This window comes from Rhinoraja longicauda, chromosome 2 (assembly GCF_053455715.1).
Source record: "Rhinoraja longicauda isolate Sanriku21f chromosome 2, sRhiLon1.1, whole genome shotgun sequence".
Classification (NCBI taxonomy): Eukaryota; Metazoa; Chordata; class Chondrichthyes; order Rajiformes; family Arhynchobatidae; genus Rhinoraja; species Rhinoraja longicauda.
Genome location: NC_135954.1, coordinates 109,747,718 through 109,770,110, shown reverse-complemented (window position 1 = coordinate 109,770,110; position 22,393 = coordinate 109,747,718). Strand labels below are relative to the sequence as shown.

Genomic DNA, 22,393 nt, shown 5'->3' with positions numbered 1-22,393 from the left:
CCTTATTACATTGTTTTATGTTGCCCTCCCCCTTTACCAACTGAACATGTTGAAGGGTCTCGACCAGAAACGTCACCCATTCCTTTTCTCCAGAGATGCTGCCTGTCCCGTTGAGTTACTCCAGCTTTTTGTGTTCAGTTTAAACCAGCATCTGCAGTTCCTTCCTACACGTGTTGAATATGGAACTTGGGAGGTCACGTTGCAGTAATATAACACGTTGGTGAGGCCGCATTTAGAGTATTGTGTTCTGGGCACCATGTTATAGGAAAGATGTTGTTAAGTTGGAAAGGGTGCAGAGACGATCTACGAGATGCTGCCAGGACTCAAGGACCTGAACTATTGGGAGTGGTTGAGCAGTCTAGGCCTCTATTCCTTGGAGCGCGGGATGATGAGAGGTGATCTTATAGAGGTGCACAAATCATGAGAATAAATCGAGTAGATACATGGAGTCTCTCGCTCCTTTCTTACTGTTTATCCAATTCTGCACACTCTCCCTCCTTACCACATTGGCGTGACCCCTCTGCTCTGGCTGTAGATTCATTGGACATTAGACAGTGAAGGAAGTTATCAAGAATTACAGTGGGACCATGATCAGCTGGGCAAGTGGGCCAAGGAATGACAAATGGCGTTTAATTCAGGCAAGTGTGAGGTGCCGCATTTTGGGAAGTCAAACCAGTGCCATGAACCCTACTTAACACTGAACTATGGGATTTATGGACTGTTATTGGTTGCACTACTTTTTACACAGGTATTTAAAAAATGAATTTATTGATTTTTAAAATGTTTACAGGCCTGTTATGCTGCTGCAAGTAAGAAATTCTCTGTTCCATTGTCGGTACAAATGACAATGAAACACTCTTGGCTCTTGAAAGGCAAGGCCCTGGGAGCGGTGAAGAGAAAGGGGATCCAGGAATACAAATACATAGTACAATGAGAGTGGCATCACTGGTACACAAGGTGATGAAGAAAGGATTTTAGACACCCTGGCCTTTGTTAGTCAAGGAATTAAATATAGAAGTTGAGATGTTATTACAACGGTATGGATGTTGGTGAGGCTGCATTTGGAGTAATGTGTTCTGTTTTGGTCACCCTGCAAAAGGAAGGATATCATTAAGATGAAAAGGGTGCAGACAAAGTTTACGAGAAGGCTGCTAGGACTCGAGGCCCCGAACTATGGTGAGAGGTTGGGCAGACTAGGACTTTATTCCTTGGGATGCAGGTACCTCTTCTGTATAAAATCATGAGGAGAATATATAGGGTAAATGCAGTCTTTTTTCCAGGGTACGGGAATCAAGAACTCACGGCCATTAGTTAAGGAGAGGGGAAAGATTTAATAGGAATCTTATAACAGAGGGTGGTGGGTATATGGAACAAGCTACCAGAAGAGGTAGTTGAGACAGGCACAATAATAACAACATTTAAAAGACACCAGGACAGATATACGGATAGGAAAGGTTTAGAGGGATAAGGGCCAAACACAGACAAATGGGCCAAGAGTAGACGGGGCATCTTGGTTGACACGTTGAATTGGGCCGAAGGACCTGCTTTCATGCTGTATGAGGTGGATGGATCCCACACAGGTAAACTAAAGTTGACAGTAGACAGATCGGTTCTTACGTCCGGTTTAATATACAAAGTACAAGCAGTTACAGGAGCAGCACTGGTTAAAAGCAACGGTGGTCACAGGTAAACAGGAAGGAGGGGTGGGAGTGGGAGAGAATGGGGGAGATGCAGGAGGGAAGGGTTAGAGTGGTGGAAGAGGGGAGTGGGAGGTGGGGAGTGAGGGACTGAGTGGGAGGAAAGGAGTTGAAGAGGGAGGTAGAGGGTGAAGAGAGAGCAGGGGGTGGGAGACTGGTTGGAGGATTTGATAGGGAGACTGGGAGGGTAGGGAGTGGGAGAGGGAGGGGTTAGCTCTGACCACTGGGCACTGCCCGTAGCAGGCACTTGTGCAGACGACACAGGGCCCTGCCCCGGCCCTCCAGGGCACTGCGCCAGCTCCCCGCCAGCCTCTCCATCTCCCCCTTGTGTAGCCCCGCACTGCACAGCTGCAGCTCCCCCAACCGGGCGGCCGTACCCTCCGCCATGGACCACTCCTGGACAGAAGCACCTGCAAACGAGGGAGAGAGGGGGGTGGTCAGAGAGCAGCACTGACCCCAAGCCCATCCTTCAACCCCTGACCCTTAACCCCGACCTACCCCTACCTACACCTTGACTCCTTCAAAGTCGACCCTCACCCCGACTCTCAACCCCGATCTTCAACTCAGCCCCCCCCTGAACCCCAGGCAGGGAACGGAGGGAGCAGGGTAGGAAGGGGGGAGGGAGGGAGAGGTGCACAGGGAATGGCGGGAGAAAGGCAGAGGGTCAGAGGGAGATGGAAGGTGGCAGATGGAAAGGAAGGAGAGTAGCAGGTGGAAATGAGGGAAGGAGGGAGGTGGGTAGAGGAGAGGGGCAGGGGGAGAGGGAAGAAGAGTGGCAGTGAGGGAGGCAGGTGGGCGAGAGGGGCAGAGGGAGAGGCAGGTGTAGGAGAGGGAGGATGAGAGGGAAGGATGGGGATGGTCTGATGTTAGACAGCTGGGATCCTGACTCTCTGCACCCCCCCCCACCGCGCCCCCTGGTTCCCACCCTCACCGCGCCCCAGTGTACCTGCCAGGCTGAGGAATTTCAGCCCAGAGCTGCGCTCCCGCACTGCTCCCAGCAGCAGGTCCAGGCCTGCGGTGGTGAGTCCAGGGTTGGCGGAGAGATCCAGCGCTGCCAGGGAGCGGCAGAGGAGCAAGCACCTGTACATCACAGACACAGTGTCACCCTCTGCCCGACTCAGAGCCCGCGCTCCCGTCACCATCCCTCCCCCACGCAGTGTGGGCCAGTCATACAGCACGGAAACAGGCCCTTCCGCCCAACACGTCCAGGCCGACCAACATGCCTCATCTAAGCCAACCTCACCCACCACCTTTGGCCCATATTCCTCTAAACCTTTCACTCCGTGTACCTGTCCAAGTGTCTATTAAATGTAGTGATAGTACCTGCCTCAACTACCTCCTCTGGCAGCTCATTCCATACACCCACCACCCTTCATTTGAAAAGTTGTCCCTCAAGTTCCTATTAAATCTTTCCTCTCTCACCTTAAACCTGTGCCTTCTGGTTCTTGATTCCCCTACCCTGGAAAAATAACTCTGCATTCACCCTGTCTATTCCTCTCATGATCTTGTACACCTTGATAACATCACCCCTCAGCCTTCTGCGCTGCAAGGATTAAAGTCCCAGCCTGCCCAACCTCTCCCTGTAGCTCAGGCCCTTGAGTCGCTGCAACATAAATCGTCTCTACATTCATTCCAGCATAATGGCATCTTTCCTATAACAGTTGACCAAAACCGAACACAATGCTCTAAATGCAGCTTCACCTCCATCTTGTACACCTGTTGAAGGCTAACGTGATAAAGGCTTTCTGCACTACCCTGACTATCTGCAGCACCATTTTCAAGGAGCAAAGTACTTGTACTCCTGGATCACTCTGTACTGTAGTAAATGTGCAGAATGTAGGTGAGCTGTTGGCGTTGGAGAGAAATGCGAGAGCCACGGTAAGGTTGAGTCTTGGGGTGATGAGGGTGTGAAGGAGAGGAGCTGAGGCACACCGAAGCTGGATGATGCTAAAGTTGCCCCTCAAATCTTCTTTAAATCTTGCTCCTCTCACTACACCACGCACTCTAGTTTTATACTCCCATACCCTTGGAAACACACGAACCATCCCTTACCCATGCCCCTCATGATCTTGTGCACCTCAATAAGGTCACCCCTCAGCCTTCCCAGTCTGTTAAAAAAGTCCCAGTCTTTCCAATCTCTCCCTATAACATAAGCCTTGGACTTTGTCAATGGAACTGGTGTGCCACAATGCTGAGAACTATATTCTGTACTCTGTATCTTCCCCTTTGCTCTACCTATAGTACTTAGACAATAGGTACAGGAGGAGGCCATTCGGCCCTTCGAGCCAGCACCGCCATTTAATGTGATCATGGCTGATCATTCTCAATCAGTACCCCGTTCCTGCCTTCTCCCCATACTCCCTGACTCCGCTATCCTTAAGAGCTCTATCTAGCTTCACTATCCTTAAGAGCTCTATCTAGCTCCGCTATCCTTAAGAGCTCTATCTAGCTCTTGTTTATGACTTAATTGTGTTTATGTATGGTATTATCTGATCTGCTTGCATAGCTTGCAGAAACAAAGCTTTTCACTATTCCTCGGCACACGTGAGACTTAAACCCAAACATCCAGAACCCTCTCCAGTGTAATGACATCCCTCCTAGAGCTGGGCGACAAGTAAAGCACATTGTCCCGTGCACGGTACTGAAGAGGGAGGTTACCTGGAGAGATCACGGAGAGAGTCGTCCGTCAGGCGGTTGGCAGAGAGCTTCAGGTGGGACAGGCAGCATCCATCCTGGCGAAGGGGAGAGGGAGAGAGACAAATTCCATTAACGGGTTACCAACTGCTGAATATCATTCCTGGTTTCGGGAGGCTGGATCCCGATGAAGGTTCTTCCACTCACCTGTGACAGGTACCTGATGAGGTGCTCGACGCGGAGGGTGTCACTGCCTGCCCCCCCCACTGCCGACAGGTCCAGGTGAGTGAGGGAGGGGTGAGGGAGGCTCTGCAGGATCAGCTCCACCCCCAGCCCTCCCAGCGCATTGTGTGACAGGCACAGCGTCTTCAGATGGAGGGAACCTGCGGGGAACAGGAGCAGGAGGTCACTGGGGACAACACTCTCGCAGCCACGGACCACTCTCACACCCACGCACCACTGATACACCCACGCACCACTCACACACCCACGCAACACTCTCACACCCACGCAGCACTCTCACACCCACGGACCACTCTCACACCCACGGACCATTCACACACCCACGCACCACTCACACACCCACGCAGCACTCTCACACCCACGCAGCACTCTCACACCCACGGACCATTCACACACCCACGGACCACTCTCACACCCACGCACCACTCACACACCCACGCACCACTCACACACCCACGCACCACTCACACACCCACGCACCACTCACACACCCACCACTCTTGCACACCCACCATTCTCACACACATCCACCACACCCACCCACCCACCACTTTCACACCCACCCACCCACCACTTTCACACATCCTGCATACACATGTGCCTGTCTAAAAGCCTCTTAAACACCACTATCCTATCTGCTTCCACCACCACCCCTGCCTGGCATAGTGTTCCAGGCACCCACCACTCTTTGTGTAAAAAACATTGCCACACATCTTCTTTAAACTTTCCCTCTCAAATCTTTGCCCTCTGGTATTTGACATTCCCTTCCTGGGGCGAAGGCTCTAACTCACACGGCTCCCAGATCACCAAGGCATCAATTTTAAAACAATTCACAAGGTCCGAACTTGAAACATCGACCACTGAGTCCACGCTGACCATCGATCACCCGTTCACACTACTTCTACGTTATCCCACTTTCTCATCCACTCCCTGCACACTAGGGACAATTTAGACGGCCAATTAACCTACAGAAGCACACATCTTTGGGAAGTGGGAGGAAACCGGAGCACTCGAAGGGAATCCCCGCAGTCACCGAGAGACACTACTAGATATAATCCGAGTCTCTGACACTATGAGGCAACAGGTCTAGCAGCTGTGCCTCCCTCTAATCTGGTCCACACATGCAGCAAATGATCCTGACCTTGGGTGCTGCCTGTATGGAGTTTGTAAGTTCGCCCAATGACTGTGCGTTTCCTCTGGTTTCCTCTCACATCCCAAAACCACGTGGGTCTGTAGATTAATTGCCTTTTAGCTCTGTCACTGCCCAATTCATCTCTACCCCTATATTCTGCACTCCATATCAAAGACCTGTCCCACCCCGGTCATTCCTCCTTCTCTCTGCTCCTGTCCAGCAGAAGATACTGAAGCATGAAAGTGCGCACTACCAGACTCAGGACCAGCTTCCCCTCTGTTATCAGGCACTTCAACAGTCCTTTCATAAGCTAGGGTACCGTCTGATTCGCCTCTATTGCAGACATTGGACTTTGTCTGTGGAACTGATGCGCTACAATGCTGAGAACTATATTCTGCACACTATATCTTTCTCTTCTCTCTACCTACTGCCCAGTACTTGAGTTGGGCTTGATTCTGTTTATGTTTTGTATATCTGATCTGTTGGGATAGCGTGCAAAACAAAACATCACTGTACCTTGGTGCACATCACATTAATGAAACGAAACGTAAACCCTCTACTTTGCATGGTTGTGATAAATATCAATCACACACATACAACTCCCTCCCTCAGTGGAGGGCTACCACTGATGCAATAAGCCAGCCCTCACCTTTCATGGCGTCTGCAAGCTGGTGGCGATGCTGCTGCAGGGAGCTAGCGGTCAGCCCACAGGCCTGGAGTCTGAGTGTGGTCAGCACGGGACAGCACTCCAGCAGCACGGCCAGGCTCTGTGAGCTGCCCTCCCCCAGCGGGTTGAGGCTCAGGTTCAACTCCCGCAGATTCTGCAACAGCGACAGGCAGCTCAGTGTCAATACTGAGGGAGGGGCGGTGCTGAGGGAGGGGCGGTACTGAGGAAAGGGTGGTACTGAGGGGGGCGGTGCTGAGGGGCGGTGTTGAGGGAGGGGCGGTGCTGAGGGAGGCGTGGTGAGGGAGGGGCGGTGAGGGAGGGGCGGTACTGAGGGAGGGGCGGTACTGAGGGAGGGGTACTGAGGGAGGGGCGGTACTGAGGGAGGGGCGGTACTGAGGGAGGGGTGGTACTGAGGGGGGGGCGGTGCTGAGGGTCGGTGTTGAGGGAGGGGCGGTACTGAGGGGGGGGGCGGTGCTGAGAGGGGGGGCGGTGCTGAGGGAGGGGCGGTACTGAGGGAGGGGCGGTACTGAGGGAGGGGCGGTACTGAGGGAGGGGCGGTGCTGAGGGAGGGGCGGTGCTGAGGGAGGGGCGGTGCTGAGGGGTGCGGTACTGAGGTGTGCGGTACTGAGGTGTGCGGTACTGAGGGGGTGCGGTGCTGAGGGGGTGCGGTGCTGAGGGGGTGCGGTGCTGAGGAGGGGTGGTGCTGAGGGAGGGGCGTTGCTGAGGGAGCGCCACACTTTTTAAAATTAAAAATAATTTATTCAATTATTCTAAAAAAAATCTTTCAAACATAAACAGTAGTAACATACCCACCACCATAATACACAATCAACAAATTGTCTACATACTAAATTTTCAAATAACGATAATACAATCTTTATTAAGGATGCATTCCATCCCCCACGGTGCCCAGCGGTCCCGGAAATCCCCCAGGGTGCCCGTGGACAGCGCTCAGTCCATCTCTAACACCACCTGGGCGCGGATATAACCTTGGAAAAGGGGCAGGCAGCCGGCTCGGGCAGGGCTCCCTTCCGCCTGGCGCCGTGACTCGCGGATGGCAGCTTGGCCTGGGCCAGGAGCAACCCAACCAGAACATCCTCGGTCCTGCTCTCTCCCCTACGCACAGGGTGTCCAAAGATGAGGATGGTGGGTGGGAAGTGCAGCCAGAAAGCAAGGAGCAGCCCCTTTAGATATTGGAACAGGGGCTGCAGCCTCACACACTCCATGTACACGTGGAACACAGACTCTTCCAGCCCGCAAAAGTGGCAGGCGGCTGGCGAGTCTGTGAACCGGGGAAAAAACAGGCTGCACGGGACTCCTCAGTGTAGTAACCTCCACCCCAGGCCCCTGATGTAGAATCCCTAGTAGAGGGACCTCCACTGGGCCGGCTGTCATAATCTTCTGGACATCGGAGCGCCCAAGGTGCCATGCCTGCAGGAAAGTAAGGGCATATTCGGAATAATTGCCCCAAATCCTGATGGAGGCCTCTGCCTCCGATGCCACTCCCACTCCCCCTGTAGTTGAGTCGGGGGACCCTGGGGTTGCGCAGAGTTCCTCAGGCCAAAAATAAAGAAGATATCTCTCCAGCGTAGAGAGAAAGGGGGGAAAAAAACAAGAATCTTCCGGGGGGGGGGGGGGGGGGGGGGGGGAGGGGAGTACTGTGGTGGAGGAAGACTCCCACCCTCTGGCCCAGGTCTCATGGCCTGGAGAGGATTCTTGGGTGTGCAGTAAAATTCAGGCCACTTGGGCGCAAGGGAGATTCCTGTTGGGAAGGGAGTCCCTTGCAATGCCCCCGAGAAACCCAGGAGCAACCCACCCAGGTCGAGGCACAGAGCATGCCTGTGGAGTTAGGGACAGTAGGCGGGGAGGGGGCAGGGGAAACCAGCCCTTCTCTCCCTCAGGGTCTGGCTCCAGCGGGACTCCCAGGGTCTTCCCTGGGCCCAACCTGTGGAGATAGACGGCCCTTCTGTGCTCTTGACTCCCCGGGTACATCTAGGGAAGGCCCCTCTGCCACTGACCCCAGGGTTGGGACTGAGGTGGAGGAGAGACCAGCGGGTGGGGAAGAGGCAACCGCTGCCCAGGGTGAGGCGGGTGAATCAAGCACCAAAGATGGGGATTCCATTGTTAGTGAGCGGGTGGAAGGGAACTCCTCGGATAGTGAGTTTATGGATGTTCTCGCTCCCCCCCGTCGCCACTCCACTCATTGCTGTGGAGGAATTCATCGCAAGTTCATCGTAACAACCGAAGGTGCCAAACATCGTCCCAAACTGGCCTCTCTCCGGTGGTCAAACGTGCCCGGGCGCATGGGGTCCCTGCACCATATGCTCAAAAAGAGAGGGAAGGGCATGGTAGTGAAGGGGAACAACCAGCTTCAGCTCAATACCTTTCTGGATGACCTAGAAAACGACGTTGTGGTCCAGAGCAGCGTCCTTCCTGCTGAGGGTAGTGGAACTAGTAGCATATCCCTTGTATCCGGGGGGTGGGGCGGGGGAGAAATAGGACCCAGGGGAATACACTAAACCTCTCTGACAGGGGAGTTAAGAGTGTTTAATTTTTAAGCATACAGATACAGATGGGTCTGGCACTCACCAGGAAGGGGGGTTGGGCGGAGCGGCGCGCTCCCTCGCTGAGCTCCCTCAGGCCGGGGCCACTGATGAGGTTGTCGGAGAGGTCGAGCAGGGCGAGGTTAGGCAGGGTGAGCAGGGTAGCGAGTAGCGCCCCCACGGAGGGCAGTGCCAGCCGTGTGGCTGCCAGCCGCAGCTCCCGTATGGCCGTGTGTAGGCGGAGGGAGCGTAGGAGGGGGGCCAGGCGCTCTGTGCCCAGCGGCACCCCACTCAGCCGGAAGCAGGAGCCGCCCCCCTGCACCTCGCACGCCCTCAGCACCAGGCTGTCCTCAGCTGGAGAGAGAGAGAGAGAGACAGCAAGATCAACAACCACTGCATTCACATGGCACCTTCGGCACCATCCAGCACGCCTCACCCCTTTCCCCTCGTTCACACTAAAGAAGATCTATATGTCCACAAGGAATTTCACCAACTTCCACAGAACCACTGTGGAAAGCATCACAGCTTGGTTTGGGAACAAATTGCAGAGTTGTGGATGTAGCCCAATCCGTCACACACACCAGACTCCCCACCAACATAAGCAGCCAACATAATCAAAGACTTGTCCCACCCCAGTCATTCCTTCTTCTCTCTGCTCCCGTCTGGCATAAGATACAGAAATGCGAATCAGGAACAGTTTTTTCCCCTCAGTTATCAGGCTTCTGAACGGTCCTCCTATCAGCTAGGGTACTGTCTAATTCATCTCTATCCCATTGTAGACATTGGACTTTGTCTCTGGAACTGATGCGCTACAATGCTGAGAATTATATACTGCACTCTGTATCTTCCCTTTTATCCTACCTATTGTATTTGAGTGTGACGATTGTATTTATGTTTAGTATATCTGATCTGTGTGTATAGCATGTAAAATCAAGTTTTTCACTGTACCTCACTCAGTACACGTGACAATAATAAATCTAAAGGCCTATATATCCCGGTGAATAAGTGCAGACACTCCTTACCCAGTCCCAGGCTGTGACAGGCTTTCTTGTATCTGTCAGAGAGGGGAGGCAGGTCCCAGGACAACACAACGGCCAGCACCTGCAAAGCAACCACATCGTACAACAGTGAGACACGGTACAACGCCAGCGACACAGGCGGCAGAGAGCCACTGGTGTACATGGGCGCTGTGCCAGCCACGTATGAATCTATGACTATCAAGGAATTGAGGGCGAGGGGGAACTGGCACACAAGAGTGGAAGCTAGTGGAGATATATTGAATGGTGGGGCAGGCTGGAGGGGCTGAGTGGTCTGCCCCTGCTATCTGATGGTGGGCGAGTTTGTCCACTTCCTTCACTGCCACTGCCCATGGAACTGAGACCATCAGACCTCTCCACACTCAGACCCAGTTACAGTTCTTAGAACACAGAACAGTACAGGAACAGGCCCTTCAGCCCACAATGTCTGCTGAACACAATGACGAGTTAAACTAATCTCCTCTGCCTGCACCTGATCAATATTCCTCCATTCCCTGCACATCCATGTGGCCATCCAAATGTTTCTTGTCTGCATCCTTCACCACCCTGGCAGCACATTCCACAACCTTCCGTAGGTTTGCAGTTACAAGCGGCAAAGAATGTTGAGATTTATGAAGATATTGCCAGGACAGGAGGGCCTGAGCTATACGGAGAGGTTGGGTAGGAGCTCTGGAGGATGAGGGGTGATCTTATAGAGGCATATAAAATCACGAGGGGAATGCGGTTGAATACGTCTTTTACCCAGGGTAGGGGAATCAAGAATCACAGAGCAAAAGTTTAAGGTGAGAGGAGAAAGATTCAATAGGAACCTGAAAGGCAACCTTTTCACACAGAGAATGGAATTAGCTGCTGGGAGGTAGATGAAGCAGGTACAATTACACTTAAAAGACCTTTGGACAGATATGTGGATCGGAAAGGTTTAGATGGTATGGACCAAACGGGCAATTTGGACTAGCTTCGATGGGGCATCTTTGCACAATGTAGAGGGAGCTTCACTCTGTGTCTGACCCCGTGGCTGGGTGACGGGGCAGTGCGATGTAGAGGGAGCTTCACTCTGTGTCTGACCTGGGGAGCATGTGATGGGACAGTGCGGAGGGAGCTTCACTCTGTATCTGACCCCGTGGCTGGGTGACGGGGCAGTGCGGTGGAGAGGGAGATTAACTCCGTGTCTGATCCCGGGAGCATGTGATGGGACGGTGTAGAGGGAGCTTCACTCTGTGTCTGACCCAGTGACAGGGCAGTGCGGTGCAGATGGAGCTTCACTCTGTGTCTGACCCAGTGACAGGGTGACAGGGCAGTGCGTAGAGGGAGCTTCACTCTGTGTCTGACCCCGGAAGCATGTGATTGGACGGTGTAGAGGGAGCTTCACTCTGTGTCTGACCCAGTGACAGGGTGACAGGGCAGTGCGTAGAGGGAGCTTCACTCTGTGTCTGACCCAGTGACAGGATGACAGGGCAGTGCGGTGCAGATGGAGCTTCACTCTGTGTCTGACCCAGTGACAGGGTGACAGGGCAGTGCGGTGCAGAGGGAGCTTCACTCTGTGTCTGACCCCGGGAGCATGTGATGGGACGGTGTAGAGGGAGCTTCACTCTGTGTCTGACCCCGGGAGCATGTGATGGGACGGTGTAGAGGGAGCTTCACTCTGTATCTGACCCCGTGGCTGGGTGACGGGTGGTGTGGTGCAGATGGAGCTTCACTCTGTGTCTGACCCAGTGACAGGGTGACAGGGCAGTGCGGTGCAGAGGGAGCTTCACTCTGTGTCTGACCCCGGGAGCATGTGATGGGACGGTGTAGAGGGAGCTTCACTCTGTGTCTGACCCCGGGAGCATGTGATGGGACGGTGTAGAGGGAGCTTCACTCTGTATCTGACCCCGTGGCTGGGTGACGGGTGGTGTGGTGCAGATGGAGCTTCACTCTGTGTCTGACCCAGTGACTGGGTGACGGGGCAGTGCGATGCAGAGGGAGCTTCACTCTGTGTCTGACCCTGGGAGCATGTGATGGGACGGTGTAGAGGAAGTTTCACTCTGAGCCTGACCCCGGGACTGGGTGACGGGTGGTGTGGTGCAGAGGGATCTGTGCTGCCCGCTGAGCGGCGACCCTGGATCTTACCGCCTCGTCGCTCTGCAGGACGTGTGTGATGGGATCCAGTGGGTCCAGCAGTGCTCCTTCCTTCTTCAGGTTGAGCTTGGGCCTCAGACCACAGTTCTGGTAATAGCGCTGGCTGGCCTGTTCAGCCAGCCAGGACACTGTGTGCACCTCACCGCTGCTGTGGAGGAGAAAAAGCAGGTTAAACTCAGCCAACATCAGCACCTCCTGGCTGCCTGCTCCAATCGTCAGCAGGCCCGCCCCTCTCACTGCCGGGGGCAGGTCTTCCCTTCTCCCCACCACATCTTGTCATTGGAATTGAATGTCTTTTACCCAGGGTACCGGAATCAAAATCAAGAGGACATATGTTGAAGGTGAGAGAGGAAAGATTTAATGCAAGGGGCAATTTATTTGCCAAGGGGCAATTTATTTTCATATCCAGAGGGCAGTTGGTACATGGAATGAGCTGCCAGAGGAGGTAGTTGAGGCAGGAACAAAAACAACATTTCATAAATTCTAGGAGCAGAATTTGGCCAATTTTGGCCTGCTGAGTCTACTCCGCCATTCAATCATGGCTGATCTATCTTTCAATAGACAATAGGTGCAGGAGGCCATTCGGCCCTTCGAGCCAGCACCGCCATTCAATGTGATCATGGCTGATCATTCTCAATCAGTACCCCGTTCCTGCCTTCTCCCCATACCCCCTGACTCCGCTATCCTTAAGAGCTCTATCCAGCTCTCTCGAATGCATTCAGAGAATTGGCCTCCACTGCCTTCTGAGGCAGAGAATTCCACAGATTCACAACTCTCTGACTGAAAAGGGTTTTCCTCATCTCAGTTCAAAATGGCCTACCCCTTATTCTTAAACTGTGGCCCCTTGTTCTGGCCCCTTTCCCTCTCAACACCATTCTCCTGCCTTCTCCCCATAACATTTGACACCCTTACGAATCAAAAATTTAAGACACTTGGACAGGTACATGAATAGGAAAGTTTGGGAGGGATATGAGGCAGGTGAGCCTAGTTTAGATGGGGCATGTTGGTCAACATGGATAAGTTGGGCCGAAAGGCCTGTTTCCATGCTGTATGCAAGACTCAAACTGATGTGCTGCAATGGTGAAAACTATATTCTACACTCTGTATCTTCTCTACTCTCCCGATTGTGCTTGATTTTGACTCGATTGTATTTATGTAGAGTATTATCTGATCTGTTTGGATAGCATGCAAAACGAAGCTTTGCACTGTACCTCGGTACACGTAACAATAATAAACCTGAACCTTCCCCAGCTCAGCAAGGACGCAGGAGCAGCACATCAGTGCCGACACCATCGCATTGAGCAGTGCTGCAGGATTCGGCAGGTCGCTCACACCCACAAAAAGGGTTTGCAACTCAATTCAAGTACAAAAGTTGAGACATCATGATGTAGCTGTACAAGTCGTTGGTGAGACCACGCTGGGAGTACTGTGCGCGGTTATGGTCGCCCAGCTACAGGAAGGATGTTAGTAACTTGGAAAGAACATAGAGGAGACTCACCAGGAAGTTACCTGCGCTTGAATAATAGGGTGAGGTTGGATAGGCTGCGACTTTTTTCTTTTGAGTATGGAGGTCAAGTGGTAACCTTATTGAGGTGCACATGAGCATTTAGGTTTACGCTTAATATTGTCATGTGTACTGAGGTACAGTGAAAAACGTGGCTTTCATGCTATTCAATCATATCAAATAATTTCCATAAATATACAGGTGCTCCTCAGCTTACGATGGGGTTCCGTTCCGAGAAACCCATCGGAAACCAAAAATATTGTAAGTCGAAATGCATCTAGTACACACGATCACGTGGCCGGAAGCGAGCTGCGGCTTGCTAAGGGTCACTGCTGTTTGCACCATCGCAAAGTCGAACTATTGCAAATCGAAGCATCGTAAGCCGGGGAGCACCTGTAATCAAGTCAAACTCAAGTACAATATATAGGGCAAAAGGAAATGCTCACAGCACTAATAAAGTGAAAGCTCACAATATTTTTACCAGGGTAGAAGATTATAAAACTAGAGGGCATAGGATTAAGATGAGGGGGGGAGAAATTTAAGAGGGACCTAGGGCAACTTTTTCACTCAGAGGGTAGTCCGCATCTAGGAAGAGCTGTCAGAGGAAGTTATAGAATTTACGAGGCATCTGGACAGATGTATGGGTAGGAAGGTTTTGGAAGGATATGAGCCAAACGCAGGCAAATGGGACTAGCCCAGAATGGCAACTTGGCCCTCAATAAGGTCACCCCTCAGTCTCCCAAGATCTCATGAAAAAAGTCCCAATCTATCAATTTCTCCCTAATAGCCTGCAAGCCCATCGGGGAATTGCCCGCAAGCCCATCCTGGTGAATCTCTTCTGCACCTATTCCAACTTAATGACATCCTGCCAATAGCTAGGTGACCAGAACTGCACATACGATCCATATCCCTCCATTCCCTGCATATCCATGTGCCTATGACTCTAAGCCTTTTAAACACCACTATCGTATCTGCCTCCACCACTGCCCCTGGCAGCGTGTTCCGGGCACCCACCACCCTCTGTGTAAAAACTTGCCCTAGACATCTCCTTTAAACTTTGCCCCTCTCACCTTAAAGCCGTGTCCTCTAGTCTGTGACATTTCCACCCTGGAGAAAGGTTCTGACCGTCTCTCATGTCTGTCGGTCCCCATCCCACTGTGCACAAGGAATAATTAAAGGACGTACCTGTGTGGAACTGGGATCAGAAAAGTTTCCTCTTGCACGGTGACCTTCACTCTAATTGACGGAGGCACTGCTGTGTTGACAGCCTGTGTAATCGGCACGGCTGGACTCTGGGGAGAGATGGAGAGCACAGCGCTGGTGACTGGAGACAGGGTAACTGTGAAATTACTAGAGCAGATCAGAGGGCGATTACCTGGAGACCAGGTAACTATAATTACTCAAGCTGATTGGTGAGTTAGCAACTGGATACTGGGTAACTACAGAATTACCACAGCAGATTAGAAGGCTAGTGATTGTCTGCTGGGTAACTATTGAAAAAAATATAGTAGATTGATGAGTCAGTGACTGGAGGCCAGATAACTAGTGAATTACTAGAGTACTGATGACTAAGTAGCAGACCTGACTAAGAAGGCAGTAATGGAGGAGAAGTTGCATTGTCTGGAGTCAGAAGGTGGGGCTTGCCGGAGGAAGGAGGGGTAGGGGGGTAGTGCGGAGGGAGGTAGTTAGAGGGAGGGAGGAGGTAGTAGGGAGGGAGGGAGGGAGGTAGTAGGGAGGGAGGTAGTAGGGAGGGAGGTAATAGGGAGGGAGAGGGGTAGTGCAGAGGGCGGGAGGTAGTATTGAGGAAGGGAGGGAGGGGGTAGTGCGGAGGGTGGAAGAGAGTAGGGAGGGAAGGGTTAGGTAGAGTGCGCATGTTTTACCGGTGAGATGAAGATCGTTGGTGCGGTACACCAGAGCTCTGGGGTGGGATCATCGGAGTTGGCCGAGGCAGCCCCTGCCTGTCTGGGGCGTCTCCCCGTCCTCCCCACCACCGTCCTCTCCACGATCTGGGTCATCCGCGTCTGCCGCGGCCTCTTCCTGGGCTGGGGAAGCCTGGGGGAGTTGGCGAAGTTGGGGGCAGGTCTGGCGGCTGGGTCTGTTTCCGGGACAGCTCCACCCCTCTCCCTCGGCCTCTTCCTGTGCCGTCCATCCCTGAGGTCATCCTCCAGCCAGTCCTCCTCCAGGCGCTCAGCGTCTGTGATCAAGGCGGACCGGGTTGGGGCCGGGGCCGAGGCTGGCTCAGCCAGGGCCTGGCACATGAGCCAAGACTGGGCGCTGCCCAGGTTCCGTATGGCACTCAGGTAGGTGGAGGTGGCAGCATTGGGATCGTGCGATTCCCGTTCCCGCTCCGGGCGGAGAGACTCCCGGCCGCCTGCCGTCCCGTCACGGACACCGAGCGTCACCGGGTCCCCCTCGACGTCTCCTGCTGACCGCTGCCGCTTCCTGAATGGCTGGAAACGCTCCAGCGGGAGGTCATCCTCATCCTGCCAATCCAGGCGGCTCCTGGTTGTCACCTCAGGGGTGGGGGGCTCGTCTGCCCACCTCTGGGAGCAGAACCCCACGCCGTCCCCGCCCGAGATCCGGCTGCCTCTCCCTCGCCGATCCTCCACTCCCAGGGCCTCCGAACCGGCCTCAGTGGCGTGCGAGAGCTGGGAACTCTCCGAGTCAAACAGCTCCCTCTCCTCCAGCTCTGGCACGGGCACAGGGCCTGTCAATGGGCACAGAACACAGTCAGCACCTTCCACACACTCAGGAATGAAGTTCCCTCCTCATCCTCCCATCATACACTCTCAGGGTCAGACATAGAGTGAAGCTCCCTCCGCACCCTCCCATCACATACTCCCAGCGCCAGACAGAGTGAATCTCCATCCGCACCCTCCCATCACACACTCCCAGGGTCAGACACAGAGTGAAGCTCCCTCCGCACCGTCCCGTCACACACTCCCAGGGTCAGACAGGAGGGGAGCTGTTCTGACGTCTGGGAGGATTTGAAACAAAATTTCAGAAGGAGTTGTTGTGGAGGGGGGGGGGGGGGAGGGGAACGAAGGCAGTGAGACTTTGGAGCTCGGATCATCACCAGATTTCTTCAATTTGTGAGGAATTTCAGGAGCAGGGGAGATGAGATTTGGATTGATGTTGTTGTTGTTTACATCAAATACCTCCCTCCGCTTTAAAAAAGGGTTTGTAAAAAGGGGTCAGTGTTTTTTTGCATAGCCAGTGAAGCTGAAGTGGTTCAAACGGACCTGGGAACAAAGCCTTCGGAACTGCAACTTTGACGGGGAAGATCGACACGAATATTCTATGTTTATCTGGAGACCACTCCTTTTATTTCTTTTCTGGACCGTCCTTAATTAAACTGTTCATTAAATGTTGGAATGCTCTGTTTACAGCAGCAACAGCAGTAAGATTATAATTTATTAAATACCCAGAACTTTTGTTGAGCCACTCCTCATTCATGGCAACCACTCAGAGCTACGCAGCGACTGAACCTCAACTATTGTTTGTTGATGAGGCGTAAAAATTGAGTTAAAACAAATTTACAAAATAATCAGACTTTTGAGGCCATCGTAGCTATGGAAGGTCAGTGGAAACTCTGTTTTCATAGTAAAATCTGAACAGGCGGTGGCTGTAGGGGGACTGCTTCTCATGTTTTGGCTGCATTTCAGCCCGACACTTCTGAATGTTTGCAAACAGCTAATTGGCAGTTTTGATCTTTCTAGTACTTGTAATAGTGATCGTTTTGAATGCGTTATTTACAGTTATAGCATTAAGATTTTGATTTGTAAAGTATTGAAAACCTTTGTCGAGTCACTCTGGATATTTGGTCACCCAGGATGGAGTGTCCAGTACGGATGGTCATTGGGGGAGGATTCTCCATGTCAGTTTGCGCCTGGGCCCGGCTGTGGTGGTCATTCACAGGTCCAGGCAGCGGGCCGTTGGGGGTCCTGCCCGAGTCAACTGCCTATCCCTGTTCCAGGTCTAATTCCGTGCCTGCTAATCCCCGGAGAGGGAACGCGAGGTGCCCTGAACGCTAGTCACCGCGGGAGGTCCAGTGTGTCGTGCTTACGGATGATACTAATGTAATTTGGTAATTGATTGATGTTTGTAAACTGCGATTTTGCAGTATTGATCCTTCCAGTACTTGTACTGTGATCATGAAGTGGAATAAAAGGAAAAAGGGGGTCAGACACCCATGGTCCCTCTGCCTCAACAATAACCAGAAGTGACCAGTGCCCACCCCCATGCGTTGGAAAAGGGCCAACAGCCTGCGATCTGGGTTGTAGCCAGACCATGAACTTACGCACGGTGTTGCCTCGGTCCTGGGCTTCCTTCAGCATCCTCTCCAGGTGCCTGCACTGCTGCCGGGTTTCTTGGTCGAGGTCCCTGCGGTAGAGGTGCTGCCACCCCAGCAGCGCATCGAGGGAAGTCTGCCCCTGAGAACGGCAGACAACAGCTCACTGTGAGACCGTCACTCACACCCAGGGGAGCAGGAGGCAGTGGGGGATTGCTGGGCAGGGACGGGGACCACTGGGCGGGGTTGGGGGTGGAGAGCCGGTACAACCAGGCGGGGGTGGGGAACCGGCACACCTGTCGGTCCCCACTCCCGAGCTCCCTCATCGGACCCAATGAAGCGGAGATCATGGAACACAGAACACTACAGCACAAGAACAGGCCCTTCAGCCCATGATGCCACATTAAATTAATCTCCTCTGCCTGCACATGATCCATATCCTCCCATTCCCTGCATATCCATGTGCCTATCTAAAAGCCTCTGAAACATCACCATTGTATCAGCCTCCACCTCCACCCCTGGCAGCGTGCCCCAGACACCCACTAGCTCGGTGTAAAAAACATGCACTGCACATCCCATTTAAACATTACATCTCTCATGTTAAAGCTATGGCCACTAGTCCTTGGTATTTTCACCCTTGGAAAAGGTTTCTGACTGTCGACGCTATTTATGCCTCTCATAATTTGATAGCCTTCTAACACTGATCCTGGCGTTCCCTCTCCTCCCCTCACTGACCCTGGTGTTCCCTCTCCTCCCCTCCCTGACTAGCGTTCACCCCCCACCTCCCCCATCACCAACCCCAGCGTTCCCTCCAACCCCTCCCCTGACATTCCCTCCCCCCCCACCCACCACCAAATCACTGACCCTGGTGTTCCGCATGGACACTGACGCTCCTTTCTGGACCAGCAGCTCGGCGACGGTGAAGTTCCCGCTGGCGATGGCGTCGTGCAGGGGGGTTATGCCCTCGCAGTGCGGCCCCCCGGCATCGTTGATATTGGCCTGGTGGTCCAGCAGGAAGCTCACGATCTCTGGACCACACAACGCACACACGGGCATCAGTGGCACAGTGCCAGCCCTCTCACGCCACCGTATATCCCTGTCCCTCACACACGCACGCCCACCCTACACCCCTTGCCCAGCACACGCCCACTGGACACACACTGCTCCTCACACGCCCACCGTACACCCCTAGCCCCTCTCCCCACCCCATCGCTCACACCCACTGTACACCCCTTGCCCCTCACACATCCATCGAACACCCCCTGCCCCTCTCCCACCCCCGCGCTCCCACCCACCATACACCCACTACCCCTCTCCCCATCCCCTCACTCACACCCACTGTACACCCCCTGCCTCACACACCCACCGAACACCCACCGGCCCCTCACCCACTGAACACCCCCTTCCCCCCACCCACTGTACACCCCCTGCCCCTCTCCCCACCCCCGCGCTCCAACCCACTGTACACCCCCTACCTCTCCCCAATCCCTCGCTCACGCCCACTGTACGCCCCCCACCCATCCTCCTCATTCAAGCCCACCGTATACTCCCTGCCCCTTTCAGACCGACCGTACACTCTCCACTCGTTCCCCCCTCACTCTCTTCTGCACCCTTTCCAACTTGAGGTCTCCAGTTGCTGTTTAGTTTTAGAATCCTGTCCACCTGTCACTGTCGACCTTGTGCCACGAGCAGGGACTCACCTAGGTGCCCATGGTTGCAGGCTTCGTGAAGTGGTGTCCAGCCACAGTAATCTCGCGGGTTCAATGGGTGTCCCTGGAATGTAGGTGATAATCAGAAACAAGAGACAGATCCCTTCAGTGCGGTGGGTGTGAGCGTTTCCTCTCGCAGGGACTGTGGTTGTGGGAGGTGCATTGCACTGTGTCCCATGCCAACCGCTCATCACGCGATACAACACGGAAACAGGCCCTTCGGCCCACCTTGCCAATGCTGAATAAAGTTAGTTGGCCACATTATCTGCATTTGCCCATAAATGTTGAAACTCTCTGAAGTATCATCAGGGATCCAAACTCACCCCACCCAGCAACAGATTAACCTCTGCCCCATCTCACCAGCAGTGGCTTCCACCCAACACATCCCTAATGGGTAGGAAAGGTTTGGAGGGATACGGGCCAAACGCTGGCAGCTGTGAGGGTGAGAAGGAAGAGGAACCACATTGAATAAGAAGGGTCTCGACCCAAAACGTCACCCATTCCTTCTCTCCAGAGATGCTGCCTGACCTGCTGAGTTACTCCAGCATTTTGTGAAATAAACACCTTCGATTTGTACCAGCAGTTATCTGCAGTTATTTTCTCACAGACCAGTGGAACTTGATGACTCTCCATGTAAGCACAAACAGTGCGCTGTTCACTCCCAGGAACACGTTAGCAAGTGTGATGCAAACAAGGTCAGGTGTCTACACATAAACAGTGGCACAGAGCACAGAGCGGACCCGTGCAGTGCACAGGTACGCCAGCTCTCGAGAGACACACCATGAGGCAGTCGGTTTCCAACAACTAGTTCCAAACAAATTTACTTTCCCATCCATCCTGGGGTTAATTGAACTACACCTTCAAATGACCTTGGATTCAGTGCTCCATGGGTGGGATAGTATTCACTTGCACAGGCCCTGGAAGGCATTTCCTTACTGCAGTATCAGTACCCCACTGGGCCCTTGATGGAGTCTTATACGTTTGTAAGTTGTAGGAACAGAATTAGTCCATTCGGCCCATTGTCTACTCCACCATTCAATCATGGCTGACTTATTTTTCCCTCTCAACCCCATTCTCAACCCCGCTGAGTTACTCCAGCATTTTGTGTCTATCTTTGTAACTTTGTTGGCGCCCTATAGAGTCATAGTCAGAGTGATACAGTGCGGAAACAGGCCCTTCAGGCCAACTTGCCCACATGTCCCAGCTACACTAGTCACACCAGCCTGCGCTTGGTCCATATCCTATCCTATACGTGGCGACTCTTTGCAAACAAAGAATTTCACTGTACTAAGTACACGTGACTTTATTAACAGTACTTTATTAAGTATCAATCAATCAATCCTGGTCGCCATAGATGAGTTGGCCTGAAGGGCCCGTTTCCGTGCTGTAGGTTTATTATTGTCACGTATACCGAGGTACAGTGAGCTTTGTTTTGCATTGTTATCCATTCAGATCATTTAATACTGTACATTAATACAATCAAGTCAAACTCGTACGATAGGTAGAGCAAAGGGGATACAGAGTGCAGAATATAGTTCATAAGTTATAGGAGCAGAATTAGGCCATTCAGCCCATCAAATCTATGCCATTCATGCCTTCTCCCCATAACCCCGACACCCCCGAGTACTAAGCATTGTAGCGCATCAGTTCCATAGATGAAAGCCCAATGTCCGCAAAAGGGTAGAAGTGAATCGGACAGTGCCCTAGCTAACGGAAGGACCGTTCAGAAGCCTGATAACAGAGGGGAAGAAGCTGTTCCTGTGTCTGGCAGTGCGTGTTTTCAAGCTCCTGTACCTTCTGCCAGATCGGAGCAGGGTGAAGAAGGAATGATTGGAGTGGAACAAGTCTTTGATTGTGTTAGAAAACACAGTGCTGGAGTGGCTGAGCGGGTTAGGCAGCATCTCAGAAGAATGTGATACAGTGATACCTTATGTTGGCTGCCTTCTTGCGGCAGTGTGAAATGTGTAAATGTAGTCGATGGACTGGGCTACATCTGCAACTCTCTGTAATTTCTTGCAGTCTTGGGCAGAGCTGTTCCCAAACCAAGCTGCGATGCATCCCAATAAGATGCTTTCCACGATGACTCTGTTCCTGATTTCCTCATGAGTGGAGTAGACAGAGTCTGTTGTCCAGAGTAGGGGAATCAAGAACCAGAGGACATACGTTTAAGGTGAGAGCAGGATAGATTCAATAGGAATCTGAGGGGTAACTTTTTCATGCAAAGGGTGGGAGTTGTATGGAACAAGCTGCCAGAGGAGGTAGTTGAGGCAGGTATTATTGCAACGTTTAAGAGACATTTAGACAAGTACATGGATAAGACAGGTTTAGAAGGATATGGGCCAAACACAGACTGGTGGGACTAGTGTAGCTGGGACATGTTGGCCGGTATGGGCAAAGTGTGCCGAAGGCCTGTTTCCACACTGTAAGACTCTAAGTTGGTGTGATTCCTTGGAGACATGCTGAACTTGTTTGGTCTTCTGAGGAGGCGAGTATGATTTCCTGTGCATTGAATAACATGGCATCCAGGAACAAGAGTCCACCGCCCCCACCCCCCACCTGAGGTGGGTCAGCTCCAGTCTCTTACCTTCTCCACCAGAGTCTGGACGTGTTTCAGGTTGCCATCGATGCAGGCTCGGTGTAATACCGTCTCCCCCTTCTCGTTCCTGCGGTTCCACTGCGGACAACAACACGTGTCAGCCCTCAGCAGGGAACACACCCGCCACTCAGACTCCCAGCAAGTGTTATAATGCACAGTTCACAGCTGCTGTTATATGTCATATATTTGACCAATTTAGGATGGCACAGAGGCACAGCAGTG

General features: G+C 52.8%; 1 protein-coding gene across 5 annotated transcripts in view; it reads right to left on the bottom strand.

Moving 5' to 3' along the window:
* Positions 1-1,615: 1,615 nt before the first annotated feature.
* tonsl (tonsoku-like, DNA repair protein) overlaps positions 1,616-22,393 on the bottom strand; it is a 46,035-nt gene continuing 25,257 nt past the window's right edge. For 3 of the 5 annotated variants that reach the window (XM_078429653.1, XM_078429636.1, XM_078429663.1), the window contains 14 exons: positions 22,160-22,249; positions 19,567-19,639; positions 18,731-18,894; positions 17,876-18,008; positions 15,456-16,282; positions 14,761-14,867; positions 12,063-12,219; positions 9,939-10,017; positions 8,963-9,270; positions 6,356-6,527; positions 4,539-4,714; positions 4,356-4,429; positions 2,644-2,777; positions 1,616-2,107 (listed from right to left, as the gene is read on the bottom strand). In XM_078429653.1, coding sequence (XP_078285779.1) covers positions 1,908-2,107; positions 2,644-2,777; positions 4,356-4,429; positions 4,539-4,714; positions 6,356-6,527; positions 8,963-9,270; positions 9,939-10,017; positions 12,063-12,219; positions 14,761-14,867; positions 15,456-16,282; positions 17,876-18,008; positions 18,731-18,894; positions 19,567-19,639; positions 22,160-22,249 — 2,694 coding nt within the window. In that variant the 3' untranslated portion in view covers positions 1,616-1,907. The remainder of the gene's footprint in view (positions 2,108-2,643; positions 2,778-4,355; positions 4,430-4,538; positions 4,715-6,355; positions 6,528-8,962; positions 9,271-9,938; positions 10,018-12,062; positions 12,220-14,760; positions 14,868-15,455; positions 16,283-17,875; positions 18,009-18,730; positions 18,895-19,566; positions 19,640-22,159; positions 22,250-22,393) is intronic. The other 2 variants (XM_078429672.1, XM_078429644.1) reach the window with 1 other exon arrangement.